The 27,832-nt window shown below is 36.6% G+C and overlaps 1 protein-coding gene across 1 annotated transcript in view; it reads left to right on the top strand.

Moving 5' to 3' along the window:
• The window catches only part of C5 (complement C5), a 131,622-nt gene that overhangs the window by 29,450 nt on the left and 74,340 nt on the right, over positions 1–27,832 (top strand). Inside the window, exons 12-22 of the mRNA XM_072631781.1 lie at positions 2,331–2,534; positions 2,997–3,206; positions 3,343–3,498; positions 7,166–7,295; positions 8,299–8,361; positions 9,897–10,091; positions 11,897–11,987; positions 13,543–13,616; positions 16,116–16,255; positions 17,993–18,223; positions 19,532–19,592. Of these exons, the coding sequence (XP_072487882.1) occupies positions 2,331–2,534; positions 2,997–3,206; positions 3,343–3,498; positions 7,166–7,295; positions 8,299–8,361; positions 9,897–10,091; positions 11,897–11,987; positions 13,543–13,616; positions 16,116–16,255; positions 17,993–18,223; positions 19,532–19,592 (1,555 nt within the window). The remainder of the gene's footprint in view (positions 1–2,330; positions 2,535–2,996; positions 3,207–3,342; positions 3,499–7,165; positions 7,296–8,298; positions 8,362–9,896; positions 10,092–11,896; positions 11,988–13,542; positions 13,617–16,115; positions 16,256–17,992; positions 18,224–19,531; positions 19,593–27,832) is intronic.

Raw genomic sequence — 27,832 nt, 5'->3', positions numbered from 1 at the left:
TGCAATTCTGAGAAGGGCTAAGTCTATCAAAATCAGTCATCACACACTGTGGCTATTTCTGTGAACAACGTTCTCCTGGTTCTGTTCCCTTCACTACATTATTATTTTTAAGCTTTTATTTAGTATTTTATTTTTCCCTAGTTACATGTAAAAACATTTTTTTAATATTTGTTTTTTAAAACTTTGAGCTCCAAATTCTCTCCCTTCCTCCCTCCCCCCACTCCCATCAAGAAGAGGCAAGCAATTCAATATAGATTATACATGTGTAGTCATGCAGAATATATCCAGAAGAGTCAGATACACTACTTTTGATAGTTTGCCAAATGTTATTCTAGGAATTTTCCTCTCTTTCAACTTAACCTGTCTCTGCTATTTTAGATTTCTTGGGCCTCTCCTCACATTCTTTTTTTCCCTCCTTTGTGGCCTTTGTAAAGTTACTTAATATTACAGTTTGCCCAGCTGTTAAAACAATGAAACTATTATTTCTTCCTCTTCTTTCATATGAGGTGTTGTGAAATCTAAAAATTAAGGCAGATGTAGATATTTGGATTAAAAAAAGATACACTGATAGAAAGCATTAGCATCATCTTGGCCCCTTCTTTGTATTTTTTTCAAATAAATATTTTTGATTATTTTGTCCTTCCTAGTGTCGCCAGCCCCTGTATTGAACCCCCCCCCCCAAACTCTATATAGCCTGCAAAACAAATACCTATGCTAACCATGTCCAAAAATACCTGCCTCTTTCTGCATTTTAATTTTATCACGTCTCAGTCAGGAGGTGAGTGGTATGTTGCATGTTCATTCTTTTGGACTCAGCTTATTATTGCATAGATTAGTGGTTCTCTCTCTCTTTCTCTCTCTCTCTCTCTCTCTCTCTCTTTCTCTCTCTTTCTCTCTCTCCTTCTCTGTCTCACACACACACACACACAGAATATCAACTTTCCTCTATATATCCATATCTATCTAGATATGTATCTATATATATAGATATCTAGATATATACATATATCTATCTGTAGATTAATTAAAATAATGTTAACCAAGTTGCAGAGTGTAAGATGAATCCATATAAATTATCAGTGTTCCTCTATATAGTTAGATTTATACCAATATAAACATATATGTAGATATCTATGTATCTATATATACAACTATAGATAGATCTATATCTATATATGCAACTTGGTTGAAATTATGGATTCAATTAATTTTAACTGATTTTCTAAATCCATCATCATACCATCTGTAAAAAGCAATAATTTTGTTTTCTCTTTGCCCAGGCTTATACCTTCAGTTTCTTTTGCTTGTTTTATTCCTATTTCTAGCATTTCCAGTTCCACATTAAATAGTAGTGGTGATAATGGTCATTTTTGCTTTACCCCAATCTTATTGGAAAGACCTTTTTTCCATACATATAATGTTTGCTCTGAAATTTAGGGAAATATTATTACATTGAGGAAAGATCCATTTATTCCTATGATTTCTAGAGTTTTAGTAGAAATAAGTACTAGGTTTGTCAAGAGCCTTTTCAGTATCTAGTAACATAAAAATAATATAGTTTTTATTATTTGTATTTTTAACATGATTTATTATATTTCTAGACTTCCTTATGTTGAACCAACTCTGAATCTCTGTCACAAAATCAACCTTGTCATATTGTATCATCTTTCTCATCTGTTATTTTAACCTACTTGCAAAATTTTATTGAAAATTTCATTATTGCTAAGTTTACTTCTACTTATTGCTAAATTTAATTATTACTTACTAATATTTTATTCAACAACTTTGCATCAATATTCATTTGGGTATTGGTTTGTATTTTTCTTTTTCGGATTTGCTTCTCCTTGATTTAGTCATTAAGACCACATTTGTGTTATAGAAAGAGATTGATAGGGTTCCTGCTTTTCTTATTATTGCAAACAATTTATGCATCTCTAGCACTTAACTCAGTACCTCTCACACAGTAAGTACTTAATAAACGTGTATTGACTGATTAACAGCATTGGAGTTAATTGTTCTTTGAACATTTGATAGAATTCGCTTGTGAAGTTAGCCAGTCCTACAGTATTTTTCCCTGTTGGGAGTTTTTTTATGGCTTGTTTAAGGTTGGAGGGTTTTTTTTTTTCCTTTCTATTATTAGGTTATTTCCATGGTTTATTTTTCTTTTGTTAATCTAAGTATGTTATTTCCTCTATATGATCAGTTTTACCCTTCTTCAGTTGTTACAAATTGTTCTTTCTCATTTTTTACGTGAAAATTTTGTTTTTTCTAACCTTATAGTCTTATACCTCTTTGTAACCTCCTTACCTCCCTCTTTTCTCTTTTATTAGGTCAGAACTGAAGACCCTAATCTTCCAGAAGAAAACCAAGCTTTCAGAGAATATAGAGCAGTAGCATATTCATCCCTCAGCAAAAGTTACCTTTATATTGATTGGACAGAGAACTTCAAACCTTTACTTGTGGGAGATCACTTAAGCATTACTGTTAAACCTAAAAGTCCATATATTGATGAAATAGCTTTCTATAGTTACTTGGTAAGTATAGTAAATGTCTATTTGATCCCATGTTATATTTCACTGTGTTTTTAGGTAATAGCTTTAAAATGACCCATTACAGGTAAATAGCTTGACTAACTTTTTTATCCTGTTTTGTCTGACCTAGACCCAGGACCTCTGTGTGAGAGGTTACATGATGATTTAGTCAATTATTAGTCAGTAATAAACATTGGGCACCTACTTATGCCCTAACATTTCTCAGTCTCAAAAATCTCACTGTTTCAATGATAAGAATACCACAAAAGAACTTTCACTGCTTTTACATTTTCACTACAGTAGTTACAAAGGTGATTAGAGGACTCAAGTCCTCTACATTTAGTGAAACTTGGTAATCTCTATTTAAAAGCTAATTAACAAAGGCTGTCCCTAACATTTGAACAATTTTATGTGAATGGCAAGCCTCACTACAAAAGCTATCTCTTTATTTTGTTTCTCTTTTAGGTTTTATCCAAGGGAAAAATAGTTGATTTTGGGACCAGAGAGAAGCTTGAACATTTATCTTATCAAAGTCTAAATATTCCAATAACTCAGGACATGGTTCCTTCAGCCCGGCTTCTGGTCTATTACCTTGTGACGGGAGAAAATAGGGCAGAGTTAGTAGCTGATTCAGTCTGGTTAGATGTGGAAGAAAAGTGTGGCAATGACCTTCAGGTAAGTATCTCTAAGTCTATTTTCTTCAGGAGCCAGCTCTCCACCTCAGTGACCAACCTATGTGTATCAATATGTTTCTCTCCAAAGGATGTGGTCTTTTATGGATAACCTTTTCTTGTTTCAAATTACCTTTCAGGTTCAGCTGTCAAGAAATGAAAATGTATTTGCTCCTGGACAAACCCTCTTTCTTAATTTAGTAACACAGGAGAATTCCTGGGTCGCTTTATCAGCTATGGACATGGCTATCTATGGAGTCAAAGGAAAACTCAAGAAATCCAAGAATATGAAAAGGGTGAAGTGTTATAATGTACCATTCACAGGCTTGTACTGTGACTTAGGACTGTGTTTCAGAAATAATATAACTAATAATTCTTATTGACGAATAACAACAATCATTTATATTGGACTTTAAAGTTTGTGAAGTCCTTTATAAATATTACCATATTATCTCATTTCATCCTCACAATAGCCCTGGGAGGTAGGTGCTATTATTATCCCCATTTTACAGAAGAGGAAACTGAGGCTGAGAAAGGTTACATGACTTGACCAAGGTCACATGAATATTAAGTATCTGAGATCAGATTTGAACTTAGATTTTCCTCACTCCAAATCCAGTGCTGTAACCACTGCACTGCTCCTTCGGGAGACCTTAAGATCAGAACTGGAAGGGACCTGATATATCATTTAGTCCAGTCATCTACTCATGTAGGTGTTGCCTACCCAGCAACATTCCCAAGAATTAGAAAAAGGATAGGGAATAAGGAATGGAGGAGGATATTCTTTAATTAAAAAATTTGGAATGGGAAATTATTTGAGGAAAGAAGAAAGAATCTGAGATCTCATGAAAATAAAGACATTCTGCAAGTGAGGAGCTGAGAGGAAAGGATATTTGGAGCAAAAATTAAAATGATAATAAGAGTGCCTTGTGTCACATTGCTCACAAAAATAGAATTTTGAGAATTACTTGATTAATGTAATCAATGTACAGACACCAAGATTTCTCAGGTCAAAGAAATCTATTTACATATCTAAAATCGTTCATGTGGACACGTGCTGAGCTTTCCTCAGGAAAACTTGCCTTGAAAGAGAACCAGAAAGCACCCTGAAAAACTGAGAAACTGTTGTTGTTATTATTATTTATCTAGCAAAGTGATGAATATCATTTATGCCACTTCCCATTCATTTGATTTCAAGGATTTTGCAATATTTTTACTTGCTCTGTTTTAGTAAATATCTGTTGGAATAAATAAGGCCTTTCCTAACTCTAGCTTTTTTAAAACAAACATATAATTATTTTGTTACTTCCCCAACTCAAAAGTGTAAATCAACAAACTGTAAGAGACAAGTCCATTCTCTATTAGACTAGGGTTTTGCATCAGTCTGAGAGATAATGCAGCATTGGAATGGAAAGTAGGGAAAATTTTAGAGTAGAGGTGTATTCTAGAAGCTTCTTTTGGGGTCAGGGCTTTGAATCTGTTATTTCAACAGTGGAGAACTCCCAGTGTGGAAACCTATTCTGATGACAGCAAATAGGCAACTCATCTGTAATTTATAGACTTAGAGAATTGCATGGGGAACTGATGGGTTAAATTACTTGCCCAGGGTCACACATCTAGTTTGTATTAGTTAAAAACCAGTTTTTCCTAATTATAGGACCAAATTTCTATTCACTATACCATGTTGCCTCTTTATGCCACAAAGGAGGCATTATGGCTATAAAATGCTCCCTGAAATAGATATTCACTTTATGGCTTTGAGAAGGAATTAATCACCCAAACTAAATTAAGATTCTTTCCAGTTCTAAAATTCTGTGCTGTATGCTCTCTTATACCATTTTATGACCCACAACTGTCTCCAGCTCTGACATATTATTTTTGTAATCTATTATTTGGATAAAACATTGTAAATTCCTCAAATTCTAGAGATGCCTACATACAAAATTAAGGAAGTAGATTTCTGTTGTGAGAATTTTGGGAAATAGTAGATTTGGTCTATTAACTGACTAGTTCTCAGTTAAAACTAGGCCTGTGGAAAATCATCTTAAGAGTTATAATACTTTTCTTGAGATTTACTGGTTTATTGAGCAGGGAGGTCAGTGTCACTTGAATATAGAGTAAATGGAGTGGAATAAGGTCTGAGAAGACTGGAGAGGAAGGAAAGGGGCATGTTATGAAGTCAAACATAAGATTTTACATTTGATCCTAGAAGCAATCCTAGAAACCGTTTTTCAGTCAGATCTGACCCTTCATGACCTCATTCAGGGTTTTCTTGACAGAGATACTGGAGTGATTTACTATTTTCTTCTCCAGCTCATTTACAGATAAAGAAACTGAGACTAACAGGGTTAAGTGACTTGCCCATGGTCACATAGCTAGTAAGCGTCTGAGGCTGCGTTTGAACTCAGGTCTTCTGGACTCCAGGGCCAGCACTCTCTCCATTGTGCCATCTAGCTGTCCTCCTAGAAGTAATAGGGAGCCACTATGGTTTATTGAACAGGGAGATGATATGTTCAGATATGGGCTTTAGGAAGATCACTTTGGTGGTTGAATATAGGGTGAACTGAAGTGGGGAGAGACTTGAGGCAGGGAGATCAATTAGAGGGCTACTGAGATAGTACAAGCATGAGGTGATGAGGACCTGGACCAGGGTAGCTGTATTAAGAGGAGAAAAAGAAATAGAGAAGAAGAGAAACCTCTGTGCCCTTCTTTCCTTAAAATTTCCTAGGATACTTTGGATGTCTCCTTAGAACCCCTATCACACTCCTTGCATTATATTTATCTGTTTCCATATTCTATTTCCTTCCAAGTCCCAGGTAGTATATAAGCTCTTTGAAGACAGAGACTGCATCATTTTTCATCTTTGGCTCCTCAATGCCAAGAGAGCCTTCTGACACATGTAAGAACTAAATAACATTGGTTGAACTAAAGATGACAGAAATTACTCTGTCTTTTACATTTTCCAAGGTCTAGTGGGAAGACAGCCAGCCTAGGAATCATGAGTTCAAATTCTGACTCTGGCATTTGTTAGCCCTCATGACAGCAGAGAAGGCACTTCACCCTGCTGAGCTTCAGTTTTCTCATGTAAAAGGCAAGACTTGTCTTCCTGGATTACAGTGAGAAAAGGGTTTTGTAAAACTTAAAATGCTATAGAATTCAAGTTTCCTGAGACTATAGAGGGATTCATTCTTTCTGTTTCTGTCTTTGGACCTTGTATAAATAGCAGTTGTTTCTGTTTTTGGCCAGGAACCTTCAGGGTCTTCAACTCCCAGTTTGATTCTTTTTTTTTTTTTTTTTTGAGTAAGCAAACTAGACCATCTTTTGCCTCATTTCTTACCTAGGTTTAAATCACTGAATGGGTGTTGCCTCAGACAAACTGAGATCTGAGAAAGACCTTGGCTTAAAAAAACCAAGGGTTCCTACTGTATCTGAGGTTATCTCCAGTCATCCTGGGCTATGTCTTGCCACAGGACTCAGATGGCCCTGGAGGAGAGAGTGAGATGGATCACTTTGCAAAGCTCTGCCTCACCTAAGTCTAATTCACTTGCAAGTCAAGACATCACCCTCCTGACACAATGGAAAAAAGAGTGCACTGACCTGGGAGTTAGAATATGAGTTCTGATTCTAGCCTTGATACTGACTAGTTATATAGGATGTCCCAAAAATCTTAGTTCAATTTTAAGTTTTAATAGCTAGTTAATAAATTTATTCTCATATCTTAATTTACATTATTATTACATTTATTTAAATTCATATAAAACATAAATATTAAAGCTTAGTAAAGCTTTAAAACAAAGACTTTGGGGATACTCTGTATTACCTTGAACAAGACACTTCAACTCTTTGTACCTCAGTTTCCATGTCTGGAAAATGGATTAGACAATTTCTGAGGTTCTGGTCATACCTAAGTTTTCAGAATCTTCCCCTGTTAAATCAGTTCATGATTGTGTCTTCTTGTCACAGGTGATGCGAACTTTTGAAAAAAGTGACCTGGGCTGTGGTGCGGGTGGAGGTCAGGACAGTACAGATGTATTTCATTTAGCAGGACTTACATTTCTCACCAATGCTAATGCAAAAGACTCACAAGAAAATGGTAATGTATTCATAATGTATCCTATGATTACATTTGACTTTGGCTTTTTAATGGACCATGATTTTATTGTTTTCAGTGATTTCATGATAATGGAGACAAGGAAGAATATGTCAGGCAAAGACTGGTTAATGGAAGTAGAGATACTTAAACTAGAGAAGAACACATCAGGGAAGGGACATAGTAGCTGTCTTCCGATATTTAACAAGTCATCATATGGAAAAGAGATTGTGTTTGGATTGCTTGGTCCCACAGCACAGAATAAGGAAGGAATACTGGGGTGGAAGATGAAGAGAGGCACATTTTAGCTATATAAAGAAAAACTTCCTGACAGGGCAATTCGAAAGAGAAATCAGCTGTCTTGGGAGGTAGTGGATACTTCTTGACTAGGATGTTTTTTAAGCAAAAGGCTAAACAAACCCTTATTGGGGATTTTGTAGAAGAGTTTCCTATTCTGATTTCTGCAGGAGCAAACAATCTCTTAGGTCTCTTTCAGGCAGAGGTATGCTAAGTGTCAATGATTAAGAATTTACTCTGTGGTGGGGAAAATGTACCCACAACCCGCTTTTGAGTTTAATCTGTATTATTAACATTTTCTCTAACACTTTTATAAAGCTAGACAACCAACAAATCAATAAATCAATACCTGGTTTGAAGTGTTTCCCATTTTTGAGGTATACATATGCACACTGAAAGTTTAAAAACCTACTCTTGAGGGCTGGTTTGAGCTGGCTCCAGCATCCCCACGTCTCCAAGTCTGAGATATTGTGACATAATTATAGCAGTAAACAAACAAACAAATAAATGTATGAATGAGCAAATAAACAAACAAACAAATAAATAAATGAAAAATGGAATACAGCTCTTACCCCAGACTTAGGATTTTCTGTAATGGTACAGTTTATGATGAAACAAATCTTAACCTGAAATAGTGAATATGATTTTAAAATATAATTTAATGGAAAATGTGTTTAAATTGTTTTTCCTTCCCTTTTTTAAAAAACAGATAAGCCTTGTGAGGAAATACTCAGACCAAAGAGAGATCTGAAAGAGGAAATTGATAAACAAGGTACTATGAAAATATTATTGGATTACAAAGAATATACGGTTGTGGAATTTTGGATACGGGATACATTTTAAAATTATATTCCCTCACTTGTTATTTATAAACATAAAAAGTAAAATTCCCTAAAAACTGTCAGAACACTTCCCCCTGTGGCATTAATATGGATTTAGGATGAATTAATTACTTAATTTACCTGAGTTCCTGTTTGCTTATCATAACTTTTGTATAATCAACATTAGACAATAATTAATTAAAAATTTACCTTAACGAAAGTGCTATCTTTGGATTCTGGGAAGATTCAGAGATAAATAAGATGTTTTGCTACCATCTAAGAATTAATAATCCAGTAATGGACAAAAGACAGTGACATAAGTAAACATAATATAAATTAAATTATGATCTCCTTCTCCTCCCCTCCTCATTCTCCTTCTCTTTCTCCTCCTTCTATTTCTTCTATGAATGAAGATGAGTCTTTAAAATAGATTTTTAGATTACCTGGGACGAAATAGAAATAGACTTCGGAGCCTTTAAATTACCTTTAGGCTCTGACCCTACAAGGCCTCCTAAGGTCACTAATAATAAAAATACTATATATATTCCTCTCCTCTAAATCTTCTTCCTCCTCCTCTTCTTCCTCCTACTCCTCTTTCTCTTTCACTTTAGGAAAGTAAGTGAAATCAGGACAAAGTTACCAGAAGCTCCACTGACACATTCATTTCTGGTCCAGGACCAACCAGGCAAAGTATATGTGACTGCTGGTGAGAAGGGCCTATCTCTCTCTCCCTATCTCCCCTTACCAAAATGGTAGACAGGAATTTAGTACTGCTGGAACCCTACAGTTTTCAGACTCATCAAGTGACCTCAGCTATTCTGTAATCATTGTCAAGCTATGCAGTAATGATTTTAACTGGTTGCTTTATCAATGTTGTTTGTCCTGATGCTGACTGACAGCTGACTGAATCAAAGACAGAAATGAAAGACCATCAGAGGATGCTAGACTCTTCCCTTTTTTCCTCTCTTGTGATTAAATACAGAAAGGCCCAGGGCAGCAGTATGAAGAGGCAGAGTACCTGCTGCCCCTGGAACACTAGAGCAGCAGCCTGACTACAGAATCCTCCCACTCCTAAGAGTTCTTAATTGCTCATGCTGCTTCATAAGTATAGGTGTGAGTGTAGAAGTGCAAAGAGATCAGGCAGAGCTTCCCCCTCACTTCTCTATTTTCCCAAATGTTCCAGTCTTGTTATATGTCTGCTACTTCCTAATCATCCCCTCAGACTTTCTTCTTGATGGTTTTTTGAAGGTTTAAGGTTACTGCTACCAGGATTAATATTAAGGGAGACAGTGGAAGATCCTTGGGTAGAAATGGGGAGAATCATAGGGGAGCACATGATATGATTTGCCCTGAGCCAGAATCCCCTCGGGGTAGCTCTGTTTATGTTTGACATCTGTTTTTCTGTTAAGAAACAAACATGGATAGCAGTTTAATTAAAAATGCATTGAGAAGACTTCAGTAAGGGCACATCTGTTATTGATTACAGCTGCTAAGTACAGAAACCAGCATGTTCGGAAGTGCTGCTATCATGGTGCCCATAAAAGCCATGAGACCTGTGAACAACGGCTTGCCAGAGTTAAAGACGGAAAGTTTTGCTTTGAAGCATTCAAGAATTGCTGTCTTTTGGCAACACAGATACGTGATAAATTTGGGATTAAACCTATATTACTTGGAAGAATTTGTAAGTTCAAAAACTTGATACTAATGTTAAGCTCAGGGTTGGGAGCATAGAAATGTCATAGATAAAAAATAATGGTGATGATAATATTAATGACAGTCAGACTAACACAGACCTTAGAAATATATATTATTAATAATGGTAACTTACTTTTATATATCATGATGTGGTCACAAAAGAACTTTTACAAACATCTCATTTGGTTTATTTCTTGAATCAAACCTGAAAGATAGATAGGAGGGATATTATTATTTCCATTTTATAGATGAGGAAAATGAGGGTTAAAGTAGAAAGACTTTTGAATGGAGCTGGAATGACTTGTTCAGTGTCATTCAGTTAGTAAATAGCTTTGTTGAAATATAAAGTCCTGCTAAAAGATACACAAGTACACTGTTCTGACCTCCACCAGCACCATAACTCAGATCACTTAAAAAAATTTTTTTATTACTTGTGCAAGTAGGCAGAATCATAAGCTGATTTTAATGAACTTTCCTAGATTCAGAAAACTTGGATCTGGAAAGAACCTCAGGAATTGTCTAATCTCTATTTCCCAAATGTGGAAACTGAGGTTCAGACATCCAAAGTGTCTTGTCTAAGATAATACAGGATGTCTAAACTATATTATCTAACATTTATTCCAGTTCTAAAAGTCTATGGTATGCATTCTAAGCTACACTATTCTTTAACCCAAGGTTCTTTCCAGCTCTAGCATTCTATTTTTTATGATTTATTATTTGGATAAAATATTGTCAACTTACATGTCTCAACAATGTCAAAATACTAGAGAATCTTATGATCAAAATGAAGGGAAAAATAGATTCTGGTTATAAGAATGACTTTTTGGAAATAGTGACTTGATTCTATTAACTAGCTGATTCAGTTAAAGGTAAGCTTATAGAAATCATTTGAAGGTTCTATTCCATATGGCAACTCTCAGTAAGTGTTTATAGAGAAAGTTTTCAAGTACTTTTTTGTAATTATCCTTTTGGTTTCTTGAGATTTCAAGCCTTAAAGGCCTCCTGTGAATAACTGCACTTGATTTGAGATTTCAGGACAAAATAAAAAAGAATAAAGTCAAGAGTCTTGGGAGTCAAGAGACCTACATTCTAATTCCAGCCTTGCCACTGACTGGTAAAATGGGTGTTCCCAAAGTCTTAATGCAGTTTTAAGCTTTAAGAGAGGGAAGTAAAGAGGGAGAGTGCACAAAGACATGGAGACAGAAAATGGAAGTACATAAACTTGATCAGAAAGTAGAATGTGTTAAGAAGTCAGTGGAAAAGGGAAAAATAGAATGTTGGAGAGAGAGGTGGTAGTTGAATGGGCAAGTTTCTGGAGTAGATAAGAAGGGATGGGATTAGGGCCACAGCTAGATTGGTTAGCCTTGTCAAGAAAAGGAGCTACCTCTTCCACCAAGACCGGAACTAGGGAGGAGGAATGATCTAGAATTGAAGAAACAAGGGCATTTATAATGAGTGGGCTTCATTTTTTTGGGTAAAATATGAAGGGAGGTCCTTTGCTATAGAGAAGGATATTTTTCCAACAACATGAGGTAGATAGTGCTAGAATCATCCCAGGTATATGTGATTGCATTTATTCCAGCTTCCAAATTTCTTTCTTAAATTTCAGGTTCTACCAGAAAAGAAATTTGATTTATGGAACATATCTTTTGAAAAATTAAGTCATATCCTATTTTATATACTAAACAAATGATTCACATTCCAGAAAAGACTAACGGTTAAGGCTAAAAAGTTATATCTATATTAATCTATGAATCTATTTTTGCATATTTTGAATACATACATTTTTAGATTTTAAGGCTCTAATGGAGATTGGCAAACCAGAAATTCGAAGCTATTTTCCTGAAAGTTGGTTATGGGAAATCTACAATGTTCGCTTAAGGTATCGTAGTATTTTGATTATACTCTTGGAAATATTACAAGGATGCTAAGTATAATGGTCATAAAATTGGAAAGTCATTACCTTAAAGACTGTCTAAGCAGTTCTTTTGAGAAAAAAGTGACATTCCCATTCTAATATGCTTTTTTAAAAAAAATTACATGCATATTTGGTCAGCTGGTAGGGGATAAAGCAATCTGACCTCAGACACTTACTAGCATTTAACCCTGTCTTCCAAAAACAAGCACATTTTCCCGTCAGCTAAGTAGTTTGGTAGCATTATAAAGCATCTGAGCCCAATGCAAAACTTTCAATGTTTGTTGGGGCAGAGAAGCACCTCCCAAATGTGACCCAAAGCAGATTGAAATGTAATTGGGAAATATTTAACAAAATAAATAAGAATGCAATAGAACATAAAGGTAATATGTAGTTTTCTAAGTCAATATGCAGCCCGCAGAGGTTCTTACAATTAATTTAGTGGCCTCATGTTTTATACTCCAGCTGGGTTGTATAGCCCAGGCTTTTGTAGATAGCTGTAGCTAACATGTACTCTCCCACAGCGAACTTTATCCACTTTGAATAAAGCAGAATGGACCTTGGAACACAACATGTGAGAGCTATACAGTGTCTTAGAGCACAGAATGTTATGACAAAGAATATACATCATTAGAGACCTTGTCTTACAGTTAATGATACTAAGATTTTGAGAAGTGAAATTACCTTCTCAAAGTTATAGTACTTATAGGAGCATAAATTTAGAGGTAGAAAGAATCTTAAAGGCAATGAAGTCCAAACTTCTCATAAAGGAAATAATGCCCAAAGAAATTAAGTGACTTGTTTTATGGCTAGCAAATGTTTAAAGTGGGATTTGAACACAGGTTTTCTTGAATCCAAGTCCATTACACTACACATTATGCCACTCTGCCTCCATGAATTAATGGCAGAAACTAAGACAGAACCCAGATTTCTTTGTTCTTTATCTTGTCCTTCCTGCAACACTGAAATTTATCTCTGTATACCCAATGCCATCTCTCTATAATTCAGATAGAAGGAGGGAATTTCACTCTAAGAAATGTAAGTCATATAAAATTTCACTTAACCAAGATACAAGGAGGATATTTTATTCCATTAATTGATTTTTTTTGTTCTCTTAATTGAGAAATTCAGTCTTTCATCCTGGACGGTTGAGAATATGACCAAAATATAGCATTCCACTTCCCTGCCTTTAGCAAGTAGAATACACAAAACATTCTTTAATAGCAATTTGAATGTTGAGAATCTCAAACCATCCTTCTGAATAGGAACACATTATAAACCACACTAGAACTGATAGTAGAAGTGACCTAGGACAGTAAGTCTAATATGTTGCAAAACTAAAACATTGACCTAGAACTTTTTTTTCTTTTTAAAATAAACCCTTGTTATGAACTTGTCTGCTTATAATTTATTCTTATCAATACAGTGGAAGGCAGCAAAATTCTAGGTATTTGACAGCTTTGGATTACAGATAATTAAGTTCCTATTCTATAAGAATGTCATGAAACATTTGAATCTTCAGGTACAGGTTTCCATTGATCCTACCAGATTCTATAACTACCTGGGAGATTGAAGCTATTGGCATTTCAGACAAAGGTAAGCAGCTTTATCTAATTTGCTTCCAACCCCAGGTGAGTATTTTTGTGATCTCATAAAATGTCAGTTTCCTCTTAGATAGCAATAGCTGACTATATAACATAAAAATTATTTTTGAACTGATTTTGGTTACAAATATCATCACTGTCAATAAAAACGTTCAAATAAACCAAAGAATAAAATCATGCCTTAAACCATAAAAATCCAAATTATTTACGGTTTGGCAAAATAAAAACATGTATGGATACATATGTATGTGCATATACATACATACATGTACACAAATTTTTAAATCACAAAATTATTTTTAAATTTAGCAAAATAATAATATTCCATTTACTTCTTTCTGTTTCCGTTCCATCTCCAGTCTGTACTTACCAGATTCTGTTGGGGTTTTTTTAATAGTCATAGAAGGTGAGATGTTCTGATTCAGCTTTCTTCATTCTTCACATACTTTATAGTTACAAAGCACTTTGCATACGTTATCTTATTAGAGCTTCACAACAACTGGGCAGGGATGATTATACCTATTTTATGGAAAAGTAAATTCAGATAAAGGTAAAAGGTCATGCAACTATTATGTGTTAGGGCTAAGTTAGCACAATCTTTTCCACTTGACATTTTCAAAAGCCTCCCTGTAAGTTAGAAATCTTTCTTCTTTACACTGGTGATGACCACTCAGTATTTAACTTAAATTAAATTACTCTGGAAATTCACAAAATAGATGTCACCAAGTAAAAATTTCAGGGCTGTGGAAGTAATGGAAGTAGAAATAAGCCTGACCTTGCTCCTTAAATGCTGAGGACAGTTAGTGAGAAAGACCTGTCAAGATATTAGGAGACACCCTGTTTTCCAGAGCTGAGACCCAGCAAGCAGGTTGTGCCCTGAACTTGGCGTAACAACAGTCCTTTGGGCTCATCCTCTGGATGATCTCAGTCACAGCAAAATCCCACAAATATTTCATACCAACATTAGGTGGCACCTTTAGTACCTGTGATCCAGTCATGGATCCCTGCTCTGAATCAAACTTATCACATCGTTGCTGTTACCCTTCATTGTCAGGGCTACAGCTCACTGCGCAGCCATTTATATAAGTATTGAGATCTCCCCACACTGCCTCAGGTCCCACTCACTAGGGGCAGGGCCCTAGTACATGTGTCATTGTTTGCCAGCCATTTCTCTGTCTTTGAAATTAAACTTCTGTTTGATCCCTGACTCTCCTGTCTCTAGGCTGCTCTGTTCAGCTCCGGCCACCCACAGATTAGAGGCCGGTTCCTGTCTGGTTGACAGACCTTAGTTCAAATTCTGCCTCACACACTTACATTTCCATTGTACTGGAACCAATCACTGTTTTATATAACTTTAGCTCAAAATATCACAACTTTGAATACATATGACTGATGGGGTGCTTGGATGCCTGTGCTTGGATAACATTTCTTCCTAGCCTCAAAACACTATCTGCGGCAGTTTCTCCCCAACCCAAGGACACTATGCCTAGCAATTGCTCATGAGTGGGCTCCAGCAAAACACATATGTCTCTCCCTGGTATAGTAACCACACCTGCAGGAATTATTAGTTTGAACTGGCTTTCTACTGACTTGTAAAGATATTCAGTACCCACTAGACTGTCTGTACCAGTTCCCTACCTCATTACGTGCATCCTGGACTCCTCATTGTATGTATCCTAGACTTTAGACATATGTATACTCTCTACAACTATCTTGTCAAATCAGACATTGATTGGTGCCAGACTGGGCCATCCTCAGTTGGCCCTGACTACTAGTTTACTTAGTGATGTAGCAGACCTAAAAGCCATACCTCCCTGTGGACCCCCCTTGGGCTTTTCCTGGTGAACTCTGGGTAAAACACCTGCACAGCAGATACAAAAAGTGCATGCTCCTTTAAGAACTGACCACTCCTTAACCACTCCCTAATCCCGCTCCACATCACCTAGTTAGCATATTTGGCACATGTTTTACTGTAGTCTTTCCTGTATAAACTTTAATTGTACCCCTCTAAAGTTGCAGCTTCCTTAAGAACTTTTGCCCGCTAAATAGGGTAAAAATAAACCTTTGCCAACTTGACATAAAGATTGTTTGAATCCATGAATTCTTTCCAGATGATCCTGTCCTGGACCCTGGTTCTTGAGCGGTCCCTGTACCCCTCAAAACCATATTCGACCGCTTCAGGGGATTTGTTGTTTACACTAATCAAGACGTGGCTGTACTTAAGTGAACCAGAGCAAGTTGCTTAACCTCTTTAAGCCTCTTTTTCCACATCTGTAAAATGGGAACAATAATAGTACCTGTCTCATAGGGTTGTTGACAGGATCAAATGAGATAACACATGTGAAGTGCTTTGCAAACCTTAAAGTGCTATTAAAATACTTGCTATTATTATTATTATTATTAAAGTGAACTATCTGTAAAATGTTTTAGAATTGATAATAATATCTGAATTCCCTAATAAGGCTGCTGCATATTCTATTTGGTCTCTTAGGAATATGTGTTGCCGAGCCATTCGAGGTAAAAGTAATGAAAGACATCTTCTTGGAGATGCAAATTCCCTACTCTGTGGTGAGAGGAGAACAGATTCAGGTGAAAGGAACAGTTTATAACTACAGACAGTCTCAAACAAAGGTGAGTAGGGATTGTAACTGTAAATCAAAAGTAAGAAGCAATCTTTCATGCTTGTGAGGGTTTGGAAGCCTCAGTCTACCCCTTCTCTGCACTTTTTATCTAATCCAGAGAATTTTATCTCTGAGGCCTTTGGACAAGAGAAACACTTTAGAGGAGCCAGTGTAAAGTGTACCCTGGATGCTTTTTCACAAGAAAAGAGCTTCAAATGACATTCATTCTTATCCTTAGTCTTGCCTCCACTTATATTCTCCAAATCCCTTCTGAAGCAGTATCTCTCTGACACAAGTATCCTTAACTGACTTCAATTCCAGTGTTCCTTAGAGTATACTCGAAGTATTATAGAATAGAAAGCACTTGGCCTAGAATCAGGAAAACTGGGGCTGAATGCTGGTTTTGCCACTTACTAACCATATACTCTCAGACAATGCATTTAATTCCCTTGGGTCTCAGTTTTATTTCCCCCACTCTGTTAAAATAAATGAATGGGTTGAGTTACATGACCTCTAGATTCCTGGGCTTAGGTTCAGTATGTAAAATGGTGACTTACCCCCAACATGGTCATGGTGAGAGTCAAATGAGATAAGAAATTTAACAGCATGGCATAAACCAGACTCTACAAATGGGAAAGGTTATTATTCTATGGTTTTGATTCTTGTGTTCTAGGCTCTATCTAGTTCTAGGCTCACACCTGACAATGGATAGCTCTAGTTGTGACTGTCAAGCTCAATAACCTTGTATAAATCATTATGTCCTTCTGTGCCTCTGCTTCTCCATCCATTAGAATTTCAGAGTTAAAATGGATGTCAGTGGCCATCTAGGCCACCCATGTACAAGACAAGTGAGAAACTCAATATATAGATGAGGAAACTTAAAGAGAAGGGAAGTGACTTATTTAAGGTCACGTAATGAGTCAGAGTCGGGCTTCAAACTCATGTCTTTTCAATTTAATCCCAGTATCCTTTGCTCAGTACCACGCAGTATGTTCTATGCAGCAGGTGCTCAGTGAATATTTGTGGAATTGGACTGAGCTGAATTGAATGATTTTAATGCAGATTTTTAACATTTAAATTTTCTATTCAGAACTTAACAAATACCTCCTAAAATGAACATTTCTATTTATAAAGAAGAACACAAAAGAAGATTTCACATGAAATTGTGAACTTCTATTCTATATCACTTGCTTTTTAAATATCTGCAAAATAAATTCAACCCACTACTTTCAAAACTGTCCTGCTTGCCTCTACTTCCTTGAGAACTTCTCTGTGTACTTTCTCAGCTGTTTCAATGATTCTCCTCTTTTATCTTCTCTTCTTTTGTAGGCATCACCATCGCCATAGTCTTTCCTTTCTCATCTTTTATCAGTCACTTCTCTATCAGGAAATGGGCAGCAAACTTCATCCTAGGTTCCCATAAAGACACAATTGGTCACTATTCTGACCGGAACTCTTCAAGTTGTCTTTCTTTGTGATGTTGGTGTCATTGAATAAACTGTTCCCCGATTTCTGCTCCCTTCACTCTGCATCAGTCTAGATTCATCAGGATTTCATCTTTCATAATTTCTCATGGTACAATAATCTTTTATTGCTGAATGATTTTTAATAATATGGTAGTGCTGGAAAATTATTTAGACTATGAGCTCACCATTTAGATACTGTAAACAGAAGGAGGAATTCTTGCTGTCGATATAAAATATTCTGACTAGTGGATTAGTACAATTTCTAATTTTTGATATTTCAGTTCTGTGCTCAAATGTCTGTGGGTGAAGGAATCTGTCTGGCTGGAAGTTCTTCATCTCATCAGGAAGGGATAAAGCATACTCAATGTAGTAGTCTGAAGAATATAGAGGGTTCTTCTATCCAGTCAGTTACGTTTAATATTCTACCATTGGAATTGGGTCTTCATACTATCAACTTCACTCTCAACACTCCTTATGGAAAAGAAATCTTGGTGAAAACCTTACGAGTGGTGGTAAGGAAAATGGTTGCATTTTAAAAACATTTTTTACTTTCAAATAGTTATGTTCTTTGATAATTTATGACATGTTACCCAATGTGCATATGTTACATAGTATAGATATTGTCTTACTAATGTTTTCAAAATTATTTTGTATCTGTGATATAATTTTAGGCCCATCAAAGCTCTTTGAAGTAGGCAGGGCAGAAAACTGAGGCTCAGTGAGGTCAGATAACTTACTCAAAACCACACAGTGATTCCCACCTAGTAGTGGCAGAAATGGCACTGAGTCTCTGAGCCCTCTTCCATTGTGCTTGAACTTTCAAATATAAGGCGGTTGTGATGTTTCTAATCCTGATGAAAATAATAGTCCCTAAAGTTATAAAACTGTTTTAGTGAATTTAATTGAGATTCTGACAGAGGAAAAAGGACACAGGATTTAGAGACCATAGACCTGGGGTTAAATCCTGTCCATGCTACTAATGAGTTGTGTGTCATTTAATTGCTCAGACTGTTTCCTCATCTGTAAAACAAAAGGGTTGGAATCCAGCATCCAATTAGGCCAACACACACACACACACACACACACACACACACACACACACACACACACCTGACAGGGATATCTATCTTCATTTTTATAGATAAAGAAGCTGAGTTTAATTTTTTTCAGAACTTAACAAATACTTTCCACCTACAGAGCATTTTCTTATGTAAAGGAAAACAAAAAAGAGGATTTTACGTGAAACAATGAATCTGTACATTTTACCACTTGCTTTTTAAAATATACATGATAAATTCAGCATTGTAATTTATTATAGGAAGCGCAGACAAGCAGTATGGATCTCTAAGCTCCCAGCATCTCTAAATTCTATTGTCCCATAGAATACAGAGGGAGATACTCTTTCAGTTTGCACACTGAGAAGGAAAATATCCACTCCCCTGACCCTGGGTCCTGGAGGGTTCTTCCATTGTCTGTTTACTACAACCACACACAAACTCACCTCTCCAGCCATCACTGGGCATAGGGACAGGATCAGGTAGCTCTGGGAACCATGTCATACCACGAATAGTTATAGAAACTTATTTGACCAGTGGGCAATTTGGTCAAGAAACTTTTCTTATGTTAACAGACATTTGTGTTTCTGCAACTTGCATTTTATTGATCCAAGTTCTACCCTTTGAAACCTCTTAGTACAAGCCTACAGTAGCTATTCAGACATTTGAAGACATAAATCATACCTACCAAAAGTCTTCTATTTTTCAGGCTAAACGTCTGCTAATTTTTTTTCTTAAATTTGCTTTTATCCTGCTATATTTCAGCCAGAAGGCATCAAAAGGGAAAGTCATACTGGTTTCACACTGGATCCCCAAGGTGTATATGGTATGCAGAACACTTTATACTTTACTTTGTATTATCATATGTAAATACAGTGTGTACAGTTCATATTGTTGTTCTCAATGACAATATAATTAAGTGAGCATTAATGTCATTGATAATTCATAATAGCGCATATTGTTATAGAGTAGTAGCAGCATTGACAGAGTGCTTTCTTCATAGCAACTAAATGTTCTTCACAACCTATGTATGCAGAGCATTATATTGAGTTCTGGGAGAGAAATAAAGTAAGTAGTTCTTGCTCTCATTGAAATTATAGTCAAATAAAAGGATAAAATCCCAGTGTAATGATAATACATAATGTTCCATGGTAGTCACATCAGGCAGTTACAAAACAAAATACCACATGAGGTCTGTAAGAGAAAGTTATTACTAGTTAGGAGAACAGGGAAGACTATATGAAGAAGAGAGGCTTTCAAATGAGCTTCAAAGACTAGGTAAGGCTACAAATGGCGGCTAGTTGGCAGAATGGACAGAGTGTGGGGCCTGGAGTTGGGAAGACCTGAATTGAAATCTGGCCTTAGACACTTACTAACTGTGTGATCCTGGACAAGTCACTTAAGTCTGTTTGCCTCAGCTGTCTTATCTGTAAAACGAACTGGGGAAGGAAATGGCAAACCAGTATCTTTGTCAAGAAAATCCCAAAATGAAGTCAGAAGAGTCAGGCACAATTGAGAAATGAGTAAACGAAGGATACGACGGGTAAAGAGAGGAAAAAAGAGTATTCCAGGAAAAGGTATGGAGGCAGAAGAGCTTAGTGAATGTGCAGAGAGCCACAAGATTACATGGAAGAGATGCATGAGATTCATGGTGGATATGAAAAGACACATTACCAATGAAGAATGGTGTGAAAAATCAGTCAACAATAAGTCAACCTACCTGCTAATCTCAGCTAGGCCATTTTCTCAAAGCTTGTAGTATGGCACTGGTGGGAATGAGAGGAGAAAAGACAAGGTGTGGAATTGTCATTCTTGGCAATAAGATAACAAGTTGGTAAGGCTGGAGTAGAAAGACTGACTGTCAAGCAATGTCTAGGGAGCAATCAAGAGGCAGTAGAAAAACCTCTGCCCTGGAAGTCAGGGTCCTGTGTTCAAATTCTGCCTTCAGTGCTCACTATGTGTGGATTTTGCCAAGCCATTTAACCTCCTTGGGCCTCCGTTTCCTTATCTGGCAAATGAGGGAGGGATCAGACTAAATGGTCTCTGAAGACATCTTCCAGTTCTAAATCTACATGGTTATACAAAATGAATTTGTAGTTAAGTGAAATCAGTGCAGTTGTGTGACTTTTTCTAGTGAAGTTCAGAAGTCCAGAGATAAGAGGGGAGAAATCAGGTGATGAGAGTTACCAAGAAATGAGGATTCATTGGCCAGAAATAGCAGAAGTTCAGGGGAGCAAGTGACTTCAGGGTCAAATCTAGTTAAACACTAAAACAGAAGACCATGGAGTCAAGACTGGGTATGCAACCACATGAAGCCAGAGTTGGGAGATCAACTGGGAGAATAAGGATGGGTCAGTGAATAAGAGGTCACAATAAGGGCAAAGAATATTGGTGGTGTGAGTTAGAGAGTGGGATAGATCAAAGACTGGGAAGTTATGGTCAGAGAAGAGAATTTCAAATACTGAGGTGGTTTACCTCTGAGAATTTGTATGGCTTTAGGTCTGACTGTGTTGATCTGTGGCTTCAGTGGGAACGAGAAGGAAACCCTTGAAGAAATGGCTAAGTAATCAACAAACAGGCATTTATTATGTTCCAGGTACCATAGCAAGCCCTGGAGATAGGAAGAAAAATAAAACGCATTGTAATGGGTGTTGTTAAGAGGCAGCTAGGTGGCATGGTGGATAGAGCTCTGGGCCTGAAGTAAGTTTGAGCCTCCAACACTTACCAGCTGTGTGACCCTGGGCAAATCAGTTAATCTCAATTTCCTCAACTGTGAAATGGGGAAAATAATAGCACTGTCTTCTAGGGCTTTGTGAAGATCAAATAAGATAACATTTGTAAAGGAGTTAGCATAGAGCTGGCATATAAGAAGTGCTATATAAATGCAATATTGGTATCCTAGAACATGATGGTGAGCTATAAGGCCAAAAGGACAAGCTTAAGGGTGGAAAAGCTCATAACCAAGTACTTGACTAGCAGAAAGAGATTTTTTTTGTCCATAACTTCCTAGGGAATCGAGGAATCAGTCTGAGTTAGTGGGATGTGTATCCACACCATTGAATTCTGCTTTATTTTATCTTTTTCATTAAGTGTTTGAGAGCAAAAATGTGTGGACTATGTGTTTCAGAGAGAGAGAGAGAGAGAGAGAGAGAGAGAGAGAGAGAGAGAGAGAGAGAGAGAGAGAGAGAGAGAAAAGAGGAAGAAAGAAAAAAAGAAGGAATAATGGCTGACTTGAAAGGAGGAAAAGTTGGCATTGGAAGTGAGCCTTTTAAAGGATACATAGGAACATTCATTGACAGAATATGGCTTAGGTGGAGAGGGGTGTGGAATTCCTTTGCAAAGCCAAGATATGAAATTGGAAAAGTCCAAAAGGACAGATCAGAACTTTTCCATGCCCTCTCATCCTATGCAATTCATATTAATATCTTCCCATAAGTCCTCCAGGGTACTAGGGGCACCCAACATACTGGAAATTTTCATCTAGATATGACATCGTATGGACAACAATGGAGCATAAGAACTCTTTTCTAGATATCCCTCACTCTTCTTCATGACCAGTTTACCTTCCTTTCTGGTCATATATTCTTCTGGTAACATATTTATGAGTGTTTCATTTTTGCATTTTTATCCTTAGCGCTTGCCATAGAGTCTGGCACAAAGAAGATGCCTAATATTTATTGATTTAATGTTGATTGACTTTTCTGTACCATTCTTCATTGGTAATATGCTGCATTCACACCCAGCATCATCTGTGCATTGCCTTTTGAGTGACCTTCAACTTTAATTCTTCAGAGGTTGTGGTACTCCATGACTCATTGGATTTGGTAGAGAAAAATGCGTTTTAAAGACTCTCTTCCCACAAGGTGTCTGTTATTCATTTATCAAAAATTACAGACAATTCTTTGGTATAAAAAAGTGCACTAGATTTAATCAGAGGATTTAGGTTCTAAACTACTATTTATCTATATATCCTTGGACAGGTCGTTCAAGAGAAATGGAAGAAGCATTTATATAGGATCTAATATGTACCAGGCACTGTGCTAAGTGCTTTTACAAATATTATTTCATTTGATACTTACAACAACCTGCAACCTGTACATGTTACTATTATACCTACTTTATAGTTGAGAAACTGTACAGTTTTACACTTGAGGTAGGCAGAGTTTAAATGACTTGCCTAGGGTTATACAGCTAGTAAGTACCTGATACTGGATTTGAATTCAGGTCCTCCTGATTCCAGTCCTAGTGCTTTCTCACTGTGTCACCAGTGATCTCCATTTAATATCCTCAGTCCTTAGTTTTCTCGTTTTTCCTCATTTCTAGAATGAATTTAGGGTCATGATGACCTCTGAGGTTCCTTCCAACTCTAAACTTTTGATTCCATGTAGCAAAAAAGATCATTTTTGTTCATTGCCATAAGGTAGGTACTATTATTATCCCCATTTTACAGCTGAGGAAACTAAGGTCAACTGACTTGTCCAGGTTCACACAGCTAGTAAGTGTCTGAGACTGGAGTTGAACTCAGGTCTGCCTTATCTCAGGCCCAGACGCATAGAACAGGGAGCTGTATGACCTTTAAAGGTCACAATCATGAAGGATGCCCATCCACTTGGGAGAGGGATTTCTCATAGATGATAAGATCCTCCAGATACTCTTTAAAGTAATAAGTTTAAAAAAAGAATAATTGACTGGTTTTCCCTGTGTAATTAAATAGCCAAATGATCATATAAGAATGATTGTCTATCTCTTATTCCCAGAAAAAAAATCCAAGTTCAAAAGTTATCTTAGAAATCCAGGCAGTGAATTTATATCATTTGCTTGAGAATTTAGATAATGAAGCAAATTATTTCATGAACTTTTGGTTGGACTCATGTCTTCCCTATTACCCACAATTTAGTAGTTTTTCATTCTCGTTGAATTTAATTAGAACGTTGCATATATCTGAAGACTAAAGAATGTAAATACATAACATAGCTAGAAGCACACAATTTGCCCAGATGGCACATATATGGGGCTTATATATTTCAGCAGTTCAACAAATATTAAGGTAAGTGGTTGAAGAAAAGAATAGTTGACATTTTCATATCACATTACCATGTGTGACAAAGAACTTTAAAAACATTAACTAATTTCATCCTCATAGCAGCCCTATGAAAGTAAGTACAAATACTTATACCCATTTTATAGATGAAGTTCATAGAGAATTAAATGACTTTCCCAAATTTATATAACTAAAATACCGTGATCTTCTAATACCAAGTCTAGTACAAAAACCAAAAACACACACAAAAAGAAACATTATATTTTTGGTATTTTGAATGAGTGAATTCAGTCAAGGAAAACCTCTAATCATTAAGTAGTACAAATTGATTTTGCCTCAGAAAACAACTCTGTTGTATAAATGCAATCATTTTCTTCCTCATAGTAACGTAGCAATAGGATAAATGTTAACCAAGAAATCAAGAGTGCTATTCTAAGACTCTGACAAAACCAAGAAATTATGTCCATGTGCACTTCAGGGAAGCAAGATACAACATAGTGAATATGGATGTTTTAGGCAAGGAAACAAAGCAGAAATAAAACCCATTTTCTGCCCCATGTCCAAATGCTAAACGATCTCTCATTACACTCTCACAGAAATCTCCTCCAAATTCTCCTTTCTGGAGTAGTTCTTGGATTTAGTTCTGATAAATTTTATTTTTTGGTCTCATGGAATTATCTTAAGTCCCAGAGAAGCAATTTGTCATTTACTTCCCCTCCCATTTTAGCACTCTGTCTTCCATACTGATATTATAGTTTGCAGCTTCCTTGGATTCCTCCATCTTCATTCTCCTGTGCATGAATGAACATCTGTACTTCCACACTAGGAATGATTTTTCATTTCTGAGTAAATCTCACCAGGGATGTTAGAGTTATAAAAATAATCCGTGCCTGTTTCCCCATGTTCAGCCTTCCCAGACGGTAATTTCTTTTCCTTCTATACTTAGAGGCAATTTTAATGTTAAGGCTGCTCAGTAGTTGTTTTTAATTGTGAGAATTCATAATTCCTTCATCTTGAGGCATTATCTTTCCAGAAATTTTAACACTCATTTTTATATAGGTTACTACCGTGTCTACATATCCAGCTCAGATCTTTCTCCCAACCTCCAAATCCATATCAATTAACTGACTTTTGAAGCTATATGTCCCATTGGCATCTCAAATGCATGTCCATAACAGAACTCATGATTTCCCCCCAAAACCTGTGCTTACTTCAAACTTCCCTATTTCCGTAGTAGACTCTAACATCCTTTAAGTCATCCAAACTTTGTAATTGCCAATTTATCCTTAAATCTTCCCTTTTCCTTACCCCAAATCCAAACAGTTATCATCCTATTAACTCCTCTTTCATAACATCTCTTACACCCATTCTATCTTATCAGTCATATAAACGTAACCCAAGTTCAGGGTTTCATCACCTCTTTCCTGAATAAGCGCTATCTTCCTGACTGGTTTCCTTGGTTCCAGTCTCTTGCCTCTCTAATAAATCTTTCCAACAATTTGTTATGACATACATCTGACTGAAGTCATTGTTGTACTCACAACCTTCAGTGGATTCCTGTTGTCTTTGGAATAAAATGCAAATGACTCAATCTGGAATTTAAAGGTCTTCTCTTTTATTTCACATTACTCCTCCACAAATTGTTAGTATCCAATCAAACTGAACTACCAATTGTTCCCTGAACTGGATCTTCAGCAAGTATTTATTACATACCTAGTATGTACAAGGCACTGTGTTAAGTTCTAGGAATATACAGTTAAAAATGAAACAGTCTGCACTCTCAGTGAGCTTACATTTTACTGGGAGGAAACTGTGTATACACCAATAAATCATCATGAAGTATATACAAAGCATATGCAAAAAATAAATAGTGATTTTACTGGGGAAGAAACCAATCATTTGGAGGCAGGGGGTAGAGGGAAATCAGGAAAGGCCTCCTCTAGGGGTGGCACTTGAGCTGAACTTTGAAAGAAGCTAGAGACTTTAAGAGGTAGAGGAAAATTGGGGCTGCTTTACAGGAATGGAGGACAGCCTGTGTGAAGTCATGAAGGCAGGAAATGGAATAAGGCACACAGGCAAGAGTGTGCAGAAACAGTTTGTCCAGGCTTGCAAGAACCAATTGTTAAATGTTCAAAGTGACTATTTATACTTCAGACATCAGCAAATGCTACAAATCTGAGTTTGGTTATTGCTTTGTTGATTATCTAGAATTAAGAAAGTCATGGAGAAAATGTTAATAATGCAAATTAAACTTAAAAGTGTGTTGTATATATTTTTAGAGGAGTGAAGAGAGTTAAATATATAATAATAATTGTTAAATTAATACACTTAATACTAATATTAAAACTATTAGTTAATCATTATTTAATATTTATTAGTATACCCCTGCATAAAGAATTGCAAATTAGCAAGTTTGGCTAGACCAATGTATAAAATATATATAAAATATAGACCAAGTATATAAAAGAAGATGAAATCAGTTTGGAAAGAAAGGTTGGAGCCAGATTGAGAAGGATTTTAAATGCCAAGCACAGAAGTTTCTATTGGCAATTGGAGCCACAAAAGTTTCTTACACAAGGAAATGACAGTTAGACCTGTGTTTTATGTGGGATCCAGTTAGGGTCTTCTTCTTTGGGAGAGATTCTTTCACCCACTTTGTTTTCTACAATAAGTAGGAGGGTTGGATTACCAAACATCAATCCAGGGAAGAGATCACATGAGCATAGGGAGCCAAGCTACTTCTCAAGAACCTGGGGGAAGTTAAACATAAAGAGATTTGGATCTTGAAGGACTGAGTTGAAAAGTCAATATAGATGTTGCCACTTTTACAGGAATATTCCTTATCCACCTCTCACCATGTCAGGGAAAGTCTGAAAGGGAAACAAATGATCTCAATTCTATTGTGAGTATTCAAAGGAATGAGGAAGTGGGCAGAGGGCTAGTGTCGTCCCTGAGGATGCACTCTGGGAATGGTTTGAGAGTATGTGAAAGTCAGTGAGTGCAGGAGGCTGGGAGCTCTCAGGGCTACAGGGTTTTCTGGAGGCTCCTTGTTCTCGGTGGTCAGTGTGCAGTTGGGAAACCATGTATGGTAATAAAATTTATGTTTGTGGCGGGGGTGATGGCCTATACTTGTAATCCCAGAGACCTGGGAAGCTGAGGCTGACAGATCTCTTGGGCTGGGGAGTTTAGAGCTGAAATGGACTATGCCAATTAGATCTCTGCACTAAGTTTGGCATTAATATGGTGAACCCCTAGATGTGAAGGGCCACCAGATTGTCTAAAAAGAGCAAACTTGCTCACATCAGAAATGGAGCAGGTCAAAGCTCAAATGTTGATCAGTTGTAAGATTGGGCCATGAGTAGCACTTGCCTGTCTAGCCTGAATCAAATGGAGAGACTCCATCATTAAAAAAAATACTTGAGATTTAGTTGTGAGAATCCTGATATAGCCTTAAGTCCATGCCCTACTCCCTGCCACATGCATACAAACGTACACACAAAACAAAACTATTACAACATGAACAAAGATGTTCAAATCAGATTTTATCTAGTACAGATTATTTGAACCATGAGCAAATCTGAACTTACTTCCAAGCCTCTGATTTAGAAATGGAATATCGGTGCAGGGTACTGGACAACTTAATTTAAGCCCTGTAGAAGAGGACAAAGGAGCTTGAAATTCATCAAGCCAAGAAACAAATTCCAAGAAAGTAAATCCAAGAGGCTGTCCAGTACTGACACTCTACTAAGCTAGAACAAAGGGCCAAGGATTCAACACAGTCAATTGTGAAGGAGGCCAACTACCGGCAACTGTGTGACTGTTAAGATGTGGTTTTCTATCAAACATCACTTATAAAGGTCTGTTTTGTAATTCTTCAAAAACACAAAATCTTGGAGTTTGAAGGAACCTCAGAAGTCCTTTGGTCCCACCCATACTTTAGTAACAATATTCTTCACATCATTTCTGAGAAGGGGTCATCCAGACTTTACTGGAATACCTTTAGGAAAGAATAACCCAGGAATTCC

Source organism: Notamacropus eugenii, chromosome 1, assembly GCF_028372415.1.
Source record: "Notamacropus eugenii isolate mMacEug1 chromosome 1, mMacEug1.pri_v2, whole genome shotgun sequence".
In the NCBI taxonomy this organism is placed as follows: domain Eukaryota; kingdom Metazoa; phylum Chordata; class Mammalia; order Diprotodontia; family Macropodidae; genus Notamacropus; species Notamacropus eugenii.
Note: the sequence above shows the minus strand (reverse complement) of the source record. Positions and strands in the feature narration are given on the sequence as shown.